Source organism: Pyrgilauda ruficollis, unplaced genomic scaffold (assembly GCF_017590135.1).
Source record: "Pyrgilauda ruficollis isolate IOZ18807 unplaced genomic scaffold, ASM1759013v1 scaffold74, whole genome shotgun sequence".
Taxonomy (NCBI): Eukaryota; Metazoa; Chordata; class Aves; order Passeriformes; family Passeridae; genus Pyrgilauda; species Pyrgilauda ruficollis.
The window spans coordinates 5,592,450-5,604,555 of record NW_024529266.1 but is presented as its reverse complement, the minus strand read 5'-3'; the positions used below and the strand labels follow the sequence as shown (position 1 = coordinate 5,604,555).

At 34.4% G+C, this 12,106-nt stretch overlaps 1 protein-coding gene across 1 annotated transcript in view; it reads left to right on the top strand.

Annotated features, from left to right (window-relative positions):
* PTPRD (protein tyrosine phosphatase receptor type D) overlaps positions 1 to 12,106 on the top strand; it is a 281,972-nt gene that overhangs the window by 263,557 nt on the left and 6,309 nt on the right. The window contains exons 32-36 of the mRNA XM_041486099.1: positions 3,584 to 3,869; positions 4,350 to 4,528; positions 5,787 to 5,913; positions 6,852 to 6,977; positions 11,460 to 11,614. Coding sequence (XP_041342033.1) covers positions 3,584 to 3,869; positions 4,350 to 4,528; positions 5,787 to 5,913; positions 6,852 to 6,977; positions 11,460 to 11,614 — 873 coding nt within the window. The remainder of the gene's footprint in view (positions 1 to 3,583; positions 3,870 to 4,349; positions 4,529 to 5,786; positions 5,914 to 6,851; positions 6,978 to 11,459; positions 11,615 to 12,106) is intronic.

The following is a 12,106-nucleotide window of genomic DNA, read 5'->3' as shown; positions in this document are numbered from 1 at the left end:
AACACCATAAAGGAAGAAAGAAATATGGCTGGTTTTTGGGTTGTGACTATCCCATACATTTGTGTACTACCTATAAAAACCAGGGAGAGTTCTAGACTGAACCTTATCTGCTTGTAGTGAAATATTCTCCTGTTTTCCAATTTCTTTTATTCCCTGTTCTTTTTCAGACATTTTATGTGACTTACAGTGATAAACATGGTTGCCTCCATAGCCTAGGGAAGAAAACTGAAGAAAATTCAGTCAGTGAAGTCTTTGGTAAAGCATTGCACCTAAGAAAGTGCTGAATACCATTCTTGTTGTCTGTACCTAACCATAACCACAGTGAGAAGGAAAGAAAGTCACTGTACACTTGCCAATAAATTCTCAAAGGTCTCTTATGAGCTGCAGCATCTCTTCAAAAACAAAATTTCAATTTATGTCTTTGCACAAGGTCTTTATGTTATTTTGATCAGATGTTTCTTTTCAAAAGGATGTTCAGTGGTTTTATAAGGGCCCTTTTTTTCTGCTTCCTGGCCAGGGGGGTGATTTTCTGCTCTGTTCTAATTTGCTAACCACAAAATGGGAAAATAATCTAAATATTGCTCTTGTCAGAACTACTAGAGAATTTCTGTGGGATTGGAATCTAATCAATCATTAGAAGTTCCTCAATAAAATACAGATCTTTTTATATATTTCCCATATCACAAGCAATTTCATGTACTTTCAGTTTATAAATGCAAGCTTCATTCAATCTGAAACAGTAATGTTCAATAAAATTTTCCCCTGATATGAGTTAAAGATGTCCTACATGATTTTTGGTCCATATTTTACTGTCTTTGCTTCCAATTAAATGATCTGTGAATACTGGTAATTACACTGCCTTCCTTTGCCAAATCACTGAAGTATCAGTAAAGGGTTATCATTTAAACAGCTACAAATTAATCACAAAAGCCAACCTTTAACACATCTATACAGCGATTTGAATTCAGAATGTCCCCCTTATGCCTCTTCAGTCTCCTTTTTTGAATTGTAGCTATTGTAGCTGTATTACATCACAGGACATTAAGCATGTTTCAGCTCACGGGACTGAGTCAGTCATGATTTTAGAAATTGAAAGCAAATGTTATAATACTGTAAATGACAATATTTGAAGCAGTAACAGTTTCATAATAGGCATGTCTGTTTAATAGATATCTAGGTTTTCAGATTGAAAATGTAATAGTTCTTTCACTAACTGAAACGAAAATTCTAATTTTGACAGCAATATCAAAGGATGCAAACCAAAAGGGCAAGAAAGTCAATAACAAAAGTAGAAATTATGTGTGAATTTATTCTTATTAGCTGAATTATCATGTTTAGCAGATGAAAGACAGGGATTTTTTTTTTAATATTTCAGTGGTTTATTAGTGAGGATTCAAACTTTATGGCTTCCCAGCAGTGTATCATACCATATTAAGAAGGCTGTGTAATAGAAGAAAAGAAAGAGAAATGGGATAAAAAAATTAAGATAGGATAGTTTCTTTTGTATAATAAGCTATTGTAGTTTGGAGTTAGAAGGTATTGGGGGCAGGAAGGGCACATTTCAAAGAAGAGTTAAGTTAAAATCTTCATAGCACTGGTTCCATTTTTATGTGGAAAGTCAAAAGAGTAGTTTGGCAGCCCATTAGACAGCAGAACTAGAATGTAGTGAACACCTTAAAAGAGTAAAATATCTCACTGGATAAAATGGTCCAGAGAGATGTGTGTAGGAGCCCAAATGCCTCCATAAATGTAGTGTGTCAGCCCCTTCATCCTTACTATTAACTGAGTGCATAATAATGTGTTTGGATCTGCTTTCATGATCTTCATAACTTCTGCATAATTCTGTAGACTAGCAAATATCTTCTGTGCTAGAGTATGCTAATAGATATTGCTCTTTGATCTTGCTCATGGAAAAAATAAATATATAAATGATAACAAAAGACATGAAAAGGAAGAACTGAAAATTGCTCAGTCCAGCTGAAGGTGCAAGTTTTTAACTGGTTTGGGATTTTGCAACTGTGGTCTGCAGGTACCAGTGGCCTTTTCGATGTTCAATCTGAAAAATGGCATATCCAGTTGTAAACATGATGTTGGAACAGCAATTTAATACATCATAGATAAAAGAACCATATTCTAGATTACTGAGAAAATCTGCACTGCCAAATTTTCATATTTCTCACTTGGCCCACACTTACTAAACTGATAAAAACTGAATGTGAACAGTAATTACTGAAGTAATGGTTTAAAATATGATACAAACCAATCTGACATACAAACATGTGCTACTTCTGGTGATTTCCATTACCAGAACAAAAAAACCCTAAGAAAATCACAATAGTGAGACAGCTTTTTAAGGTTTTTTCCATGATTTTTAGCCATGTTAATGTCAACAGGTTTTCCTGAAATGCAGAGCTTTTATTATACAATTTGGTCATAAGGAAATTCAGTTTTGCTGGTAATTGGCACAGATTCTTAAGAAATAAGAAAGAATAAATAAATACAAGAAATAAATCTTTGACCTTGCCTCTCAATTTCAGGATAGACTTACAATATTTAATATCTCTGGAAAATATAGAAACTGTGAGAAGTTTTGGCTTTTATATAGTTGTCCTCTAGAAGCTTGTTTTTGTTTCTTTCTATTTATACTCAGAAGATTGCAGTTCTTAGTGTTCTTAAATATTCTTAATTTAGCTAATCTCAGTGTCTTGAGGGTTTATAAACTGTTGCTTACTATACGATGTATTTCATTTTCAGTCACTAAAAAAAGTTAGGCATTTAGAAAGCCTGGGGTCATAATTCATTGTTGCAGGCATGATGTGATCCTTGAGAGAAAAGCAATGTACAAATCCCATCACATTTTACACTTTAGCTTAGTTTAGCTACATATATGCAAGTAGTTGGAACAAAACTTCTTTAAGTTCAATCATACAAAAAGGTGGTCTGATTTGGTTCGCTACAGTTGTCATCCAAACAGTTGGATTTTCCCCTGCCTACAGCTAGCACAGCTATACTCATGCGTCTGCATTGCAAAGACTAACAGCATGTCCTAGCCAAGTGAAACTGCAGAGGACAGAACAAACTGTGTTAACAGAAGCCCCATCACCAGGGTAAGGAGATGGGTGGAAAGCTTACCAGCAAAGTATAATAGAAATATGTAAGACTCATTTTCTGTTAGATTATTGTTTTCCAATAAATTTACCTCCGTAAAGAGAATAGCAACAAAAGCATGTTTAATGACTTAGAAATCATGCTACAAATAAAGCTTGAATTCTTATAGTATTTATCATCTCCAGTAATTTCCATTTTTAAGAACATACATATTGAGAACATGTTGCAAGGTGTTTTATTTCTGTTATAGTCAAACCTGAAACTGCAAGTTGCAAAGATCTCATATAAAAGCATTATGTGTTCTCAATTGCTTTTAATGGATATTTAAGGAGTTTACATACTTCAGGGCACCAACCTCTTTTGTAAAAGCTGATGTTTAAATCAGCATTAAAAAACTTTAAATCTTGAATGATGTAAAAGTAAGCACAGTGAATGAAACAGTCCATGTTTTCTCTCCCGTGTTCATTTCTTTTAGTGCTGGAGTCGGCAGGACTGGCTGTTTCATTGTGATAGATGCCATGTTAGAGAGAATAAAGCATGAAAAGACTGTAGATATTTATGGCCACGTAACTCTAATGAGAGCACAGAGGAATTACATGGTTCAAACTGAGGACCAATACATCTTTATCCATGATGCACTGCTGGAAGCAGTGACATGTGGAAATACCGAAGTGCCAGCCAGAAACCTGTATGCATATATCCAGAAGCTGACACAGATAGAAACAGGAGAGAATGTCACAGGAATGGAACTGGAATTTAAGGTACTGGGATTTTATGTTGTGGGTAATCAAAACCAAATGATGTAACACTGAAGCTGCTCTGTTCTCCACCACTCCAGTAATCAAAAGATAAAAGACACCATTAGACTAAAATTTTAAATAAGAAAGATGATTCTTTCTAAAAAATACAATTCAGTTCTCAATGAGTGTCTGGACAAGAACCATTCAGTTGAGGGTGATTTAACCATGCTGTTCCTTTATTGTTATTATATCTTGAAATATGTGTTTGTATAATGGTTCAATATTGGAATTTGTCCAAATGCACTAATGGAGCAGACATTGTACTTTTAAAAGGTATTAAAGAAGTTTTACAAATATTTGGGTAATGCAATAGAATATGGAAAAGTAAGCATCTGAAGTTGAAATTATTCATTAATGGCTACTGAGCAGAAATTATAAAACCTGATAGCATCACTTGTCTTTGTTGTGCCTGGCCTTAATTCTTTTATTTGTTTTCAACAGCGTCTTGCTAGCTCTAAGGCTCACACTTCAAGATTTATCAGTGCCAATCTTCCATGTAATAAATTCAAAAATCGCCTTGTCAATATTATGCCATATGAATCCACAAGGGTATGCTTGCAGCCTATCCGAGGAGTAGAAGGCTCTGATTATATTAATGCCAGTTTCATTGATGGATACAGGTACAATAAGTGATGTGTTTTTATCTTTACTGTTTTTAAAGTTTACAAAATTGTTTATGTAATTACATTGAAAGTAACAAAACTTAGTATTGAAATCTAGTAATTTTTTTTTCTGTTCAGGGCTTGTTTGATTTGGTGGTTTTTTTAAAATTTTAGTAAAGGGTTTATATTTTTCCCCATGTAATATACAAATTTTTTTTTTTAATTACATAGAATCTTAAATATTATATTTTTACCTGTGTTTAAGCCACTGAGAGCTCTCAGTATGCTTTATATGCTGAAAGTTAATGAGACTTCAAGCATGCTCATGATTTGGACCCCTATTTCTTCACAGTTTTTCTGCTTAAAAAGATATATAGAAACAAGATACAGGAGATACACTCTGTGTGTCAAGGTGATAACCTATGGTCTTGGAACAGTGCCTCAGACTTGACCTAACCAACAAAGGCCTTTTGTATATAAACAGATGTGCAGCCAACTTGTATCTTCATGACAACATGGAGCAATACGCCCTCAGCTGACTTAAAGCAGCTGGTTGAAAATGACATGAAAGGGAAATGGCATTGTTTGCCTATGTTTGCCATAGTTTAGGTATTATTTATGTTTGCCTGAGTATCCATATCCACAAAGAGAACTTTCTGAGCCTCAGCTCATAATTGAAAATAAACTTCATCTCCACTATCACAAAGGTATTGCTGTTGCTTGAAAGAGGCAAGAACAACACAAACTGGTCATCATCTTATGAAGCTGTTGATCCAATCTTTTAACATTTTGGTGGTAGCTTCCCTTAACAGAATATTAGGGCCTGGAAATTCACACTCCATTCCCAAATTTTCATTCTTGCCTTACTTTTGCTAGCGGCATCAGACTGTTGAAATGAAGTTAATAAAGAAATTGCTTGATGCTATAATTCCTAAACTTAATAGATTGTTAGACAGTTATTTCTATAAAATGAACCAGCACAACTAAGTGTTTCTTAAGTGCTTTTTACAGCACACAAAATTGAGCAATTAGAGTTGCATTAAAATTTAAATAATAATGATAAAGTCATACATCATAATATTAACAGAGTAATTTTCCTCTCAAAGTTCTAAAAATAAAAAGCCATAGTTTGATTAAACAATCATAATAAGGTTTTAATGTGCTCATTATTAACAGTATATACATTTTCCCTCCACATAATGTTTTCATATAAGCAAAGAACATGAATATAAATCCAAAATAATACTCTTAATTTTTTTTTTTTTTTTTAACATAGACAGCAAAAAGCTTACATAGCTACACAGGGTCCTTTAGCAGAAACAACTGAAGACTTCTGGAGAATGCTCTGGGAGCATAACTCTACAATTGTGGTCATGCTCACTAAGCTACGAGAAATGGGCAGAGTAAGTACTGCTCTAATATTCCTTTACTAAAATATTGGTTACAGCAGCTCTTTCATTAAAATATTTCATCCTTAGGAATATCTAAAGATGAGAATTTTCCTTCCAAAAGGAGGTTCCTTCTCCTTTTGAAATAGGACTGGCCTTCCTGGTCACAGGTGTAAATTTTTCCAATCTGTTGATGTGTTGCAATGGACAAACTAGACATGGCATGTTTTTTGTGGGACACACTGAGATTCAGCAAGAGAGACCATTGCTGTCTATTGAACAAGAAGGATCTCTTATTTGGAAACTGCTTTTGCAGCATCTCCTAGTAAAAATGTTAAAAGAAAGTGTGGTATTTTTTAGATCTGAACTACTTCTGTGTGTTCTGTGCTGCACGTTAAAGTTTCATCCCCCAGTTTACAGTTACTTTCATTGGTACTGTGTCTACTGGAAGGAATAAAGCAGTCTGCTATCTGGACAGAATTACATCAAGAGAAATCTGGCATCTGATAAGTGAAATCTGAGTTAGGCCATGTGTCTGAGAAAAGTGATTATTTAGGATGCATCTAGTGGATGCAGAGATAGAGTAGTGACTGAGGCTGGGGGGACTTTCTCCAGCAAGCAAAAAGGAAGAAAACTGAAGGTGGTATCGAGATTTAAATAGAGATAAAAATTCACCATTGAAAATTAGATTAAGGATAGCTCTTGTCACTGATAGACAATAAAAATGAGCAGAAGTATAAACAAGTTCAGGTATATGGCAACCAATGAGAAACCCTTTGCAATGCAGTATTAAAGATAATTTTTTTACTCTACACCAACACAAGCAGCTCATGTTCTGTCACTATTGACATTTTCCATTAATATTATACTTAGCTGAGTAAAAAAGGGTTTATAGCAGTTTATGGTAGCGCTCTCAAGTAATAGGAAATGTATTTTACTTTGTTATTTCATAGGAAAAATGCCATCAGTACTGGCCTGCGGAGCGCTCAGCCAGATATCAGTATTTTGTGGTAGATCCAATGGCAGAGTACAACATGCCACAGTATATTCTGAGGGAATTCAAGGTTACAGATGCAAGGGTAAGTCAACATAGCATTACATTTGTTCCCATAAGTTTAAAAGAAAATGTTTATTTCTTTCTTTTTTCTGTGTTTGGGGTTTTTATTATTATTATTAAGAAAACCTTAGAGATATACTTTCTACAAGCAATAATAAAAAACCAGATGAAGTTATTTTTAAATAAATGGGATCTTTCTGTAGGAATGATTGACTTCGTTCAGATCTAGCATCTGGGCCACACAATTTTATAGTTCTGAATGACTTGTGCCAAAATACATTAGATTATTTGAGGACTATTTTTCTCTTTTTCCTCATTTTCCCCTTGATCATTATTGGGTACAATTTTTGCAACATAGAGTGTTGTTTTGTTGTTTTGCACCACCCTTGAGGCTGAGTGAGTATGAAGGTTAATATACTGAGATTTTAAAACTGCAAAGCAAATGACATTCATATGAAAAGCTGGACAAGCTTTGCACATTATGATTTGATTTTTCATGTAGTATATTTTCAGCTCTCTATTATATCTGCAGAGTAGATACATGCAGCTGTGACCTTAGCATCCTCATTTTAATACTTCATTTCTTATCTGAATTGCTGAGTCCAAAACTGAGTACTCATATAAGATTAAACATACATAAACTTTTAATATATATTTGGCATTTCTCAGACTTGATTTCTAACACTTTGGTCTGTGTGGCAGGAAAACATATTGTCAGCCTCTGTTTCTGGAGGCACTGTGGAATAATACTTGTTCAAGCAAAATAGTAGGATGTAATGGCCAGGAATAACATGAGTGGCTACTCAGAGTTGCCCGTCAGCATCTGAAATATTAGACTTCCTCATGTTTAGCTAGACCACTGCTTTTAATGTGAACCTCAAATAAAATTGGATAATATTGTTAGTATTGTATCAAGTCAGCATATGAACCTTTTGTTTGGCAAATGAGATTCAGGTGTAGATTTTTGTAAATTCTTACTACTTTTCAAATAGAATGAAAATCAGATCCAATGTATCTACAGATACATTGGATCTGATTTTCATTCTATTTGAAATGTAGTAACAATCATATGACTCATATCTTCTCTAGCCTATTTGTGCTTAAGAGAAGTGGAGAACTGGCTCCTAGCATCAGTCTTTAAACACACTTGCAAGCAGAGATAGTCAAGTCTAATTTCACTGCAAATATCCTGATAGTTTTAATTGATTTTCTATTAAAAGTCTGTCTCAAGTTGGAAGAGTTATTATATGACATAGTTCACAAAGCTCTGATCACAAAACTATAGTTATAACAAAAAGCAATAGCTGTAATTGAAATGTCTCCAAATATTTTATATTTTAAAAAAAGTTCTTTCAAGACTTTGTATTGAAGTAAAATATTTAGGCAAGTCTGCTTACCTACAGATATCAAACCAGTAAAGGGTCAAATGATTAAATAATTAAATTTACCAGAACTGAATTTATTTGACATGATATTAATATGCCTCTTTTAGAAAGCATTAGGCACATTGAAGATCCCGATAAAACATATTACTATCACATGTTATTGCTTCTCAAATTTTAAGAATCTCTTTATCTTGACGGTCCAAATTTTGTTAAACTCCTCAGTGAGCTGACAGCACCATCCTAAATTTTCTAGTTATGCTGGAAAACTATAGCTCCTTCCAAATTTACTGGAAGAAGTGGGAAATACTTACCAAAATGTACATTATAATTTTCCTCTACTTAGGCTTTTGTGTCACACCCAGTTAGGCTTTTGTGTCACATGCAGTAATTGAAATCTTTTGACTAAATTGTTGCACTCAAACAGGAGCAAAAGCTGGAGTGATTGCAAACATCCTCTCTCCCTCTCATTTCTAAATCCATCTGTACTGCTACAATACCATCCATGCTCTGGCAGAGCCAAGATGACCAGTTACTCCACAGGAACAAAAAATGAGGCACTGTACCTGTGTAGGTGCCAGCACAAAGCAGCTGGTGTGGAACTCTCTTTTATTTCTGAAACTGAACTGTGAGTTGTTGTATGGTGAAATTTACCTCTGTAACTGTTTCAAGTTACTGCTTCTAACTGCTTTGTACTCACTCTCTCTGGAAACTCAAGAGGTCAATATGTTGGGCCAGTCTTATTTAAGGCTAAACTATTGGTGATGGCTGTAAGAGAGTATTATCAATTCTAAAGTGTAATCAAAAGACAATTGAATATCCCCTGTGAGGAGGAAGAATAAATTCAAATGGTCACTAAATAGGATAAAACATTAAAAGCCCACTGTGCCACACAGGGATTTGAAAGTACTTATTTTGACAACTGTGCAAACTTTTCACAGTATTTAAAAGTAAAGATTTTAATAAAATTTGGTATTTGTATCTGGACTGCTGTTGGCAAGAATCTCATTAAAAGAAATCAACACTCTTTATAATGTCAGTAGCAGAGGGAGCTGTAAGAAATTGCAGATCAGTTCCCCATATGCTTTAATGCTAGTCTAACACAGACTAAGTAACTTTACTTCTCTGCTCATTAAATAACATTAAATAACAGAGGTTTATTTTCATTCCACAGACTTGCATTGGAATACTGAGTTACTTAAATCATGAAACATACTAATACAGTTGATATATACACACCAAAAAAGAAATATTTATGACAGAGAAATGTGTTAACTTTCCAGTGACACACTGGACTTAAATAAATTAGTGTCTTCCTTACTTATTCTATCTGAAAAAAGTTACTGTTATTTAGTGTAAGTCCTATCAGGGTCATAAAATGCTGAATAGTTTCCATCTCCTTAACAGCATGTTGCAAGTAAGTTAGATTTCAGGTTTCCTTTCTTTACTTTAAAGAATGGAAGGGAATGGAATAGAATAGTTATTTTGAAGGGAATCAACCTGTACTTGTGTCTTCTTCATAAATTTATATCATCTGCCTAAGGCTATCTGGAGGATGCAATTTCATTATGTCTTTTTTGGAGAAAATGGGATTATGGAAGCCATTATCAGAGATGTTTGTATTAACAAAATACCATTTTTGGAAGTAAACATTTAGTTCTTTGTGTTGATGCCCACAAGAAATCCAATTGGATGAATATTTTCAAACATTACATGTTTGTTTAAGTGGAGAAAAATGTTTCACAGGTACAGGCTGCTAAATTGTTACAGGGGGCTAGTGGAAGTACACAGTAGGGGTGTCCTCACATGGAGTAGTTGCTGGTAGTCACACACATTTTTTCTGTTTTCCTCACTCATCTGAGACACAGGAGGCAAAATTCCACAGAACCAGAGGAAACATAAAAGCAAATTATTGGGGTTTCCTTTGGTTATATTTAAAATCACTTCTATATAATTTCAAAGGTCTGTAACAGCTGAATGCTTGTGGGCTAAGGAAAAAGAAAGATTGTTCTTGCCTCCAGCATAACTTGCTGCTTTTTGATGGGAATCTCCAGTAATAGTGTTAATTTTTCATGAGTTTTACTTAGAAGAAAGTTCAATTTTTCATGAGTTTCACTTAATAGAAGACCATTTTGAAGACATGACAGGATAGAGGCTTAGAAAACATGATGTCTAGGGGCATCAGTTAACATCAGTATCTCATATTGCCATGATTTAGAACATTACAGTCATGCAGATTGACAATGTCAAAATCCTCAATGTTTTAAAATGCAGAACAAATTTGCTTTATTCATTTGTATTGCATTTTTCTGTGTCCTGACTTTTTACACATTAAATACGCTGATAGCACAAGTTGGCATTTAGTAATTCCAGTGGCTTCATTATAAAAATAACTGTGATGTTGTATTCTACACTTCTAAGAAATACAGTTAGTATTCCTAACCATGGGGATTGAAGAGCTTCAGATGGCTTGTCTTTAGAAAGGAAGCCCTTCCTCTCAATTTTAACTAACTCCAAGCTGTTAGTGAATTAAATGAACCATTATTGAAGGGAAATTTGTTAAACAACTGGCTTGTTTATCCATCTTCTTCCAGGCAACGTGTTCACCTCATAGAAAAAAGCTTACTATTAAAGATACCATCTGCAAGGAGGGCAATAACTAAACAAGTCTTATCAGTGAAGATATTCCTGCTGTGAAGTAGCTGAGCATATCTCAGAAATGGAAAGTCAGATTAGATGACCTTATTCCACCTGATCTGTATATAAAGGAATTTGTAGTCCACAGGATTCAAAACATAATATACCAAAAAAGTCATATACCCTGGAGGGGCTGTTATGGCTTTGGCCTCAGGCACACTTTTTACACCATCAGAATGCCAAACAACTCTCCTATGCAGTGTGGAAGAGAATCCATGCAATATTGTTAATGAATCTCATAATAATACTTCTGGGCTGATACAAAAGCTTCAGTAGTAGTACTGCAATTGAAAGAGTTTCCATAAATGTAATCTTAGCCATTCCCCAGCTCCTCTCAGTATCCTTACTTTGTGATTGTCATTATGATTATTCGCTGACCAACTTTAAGCCACAGCAACATGCTTTATTTGTGTGTTTTGTTAAAGGATGGCCAGTCCCGAACAGTGAGGCAGTTCCAGTTCACTGACTGGCCAGAGCAAGGAGTGCCAAAGTCTGGAGAAGGATTTATTGACTTCATAGGCCAAGTGCATAAAACAAAAGAGCAATTTGGTCAGGATGGACCAATTTCTGTTCATTGCAGGTAAGTAAAGAAAGCTTAAAAACCAATTATAAGCAGATTTGGTTTTTTTCTAGTTGATTGCTGATTGTTGCAAACGTGTATATTTAAACAACATTTTAGAAGTGAACTATCATATAATGTGATCAAATAGAGGATCTAAAATGGAACAACATGAACTGCTTTATGAAATGGAAACTGTTCTGTGATATTCCATTTATACAAAAAATGGTTCTTCAGAAATATGTGGAAACATTATCTTTTTTCACTTATAAATGCCTCTAATGCAGCATAAAAGCAGTCTGGTCAGTGCTGCACACAGAAGGCATAGGAAGAGCCTTATCACAGGCTGCTACATCTGATATTTTTTCCACTAGAGATTAAAAGTGAGGCTTTTACATTGTTGGGAATTATTTGCTGCAAGCAAGCTAGTTACACCTTAGTGGAACATTGGTAGCAATCAAGATGAGGAAAAAAAAAAAAAAAAAAAAAAAAAGGGAGCAATTTCAAAAAGAA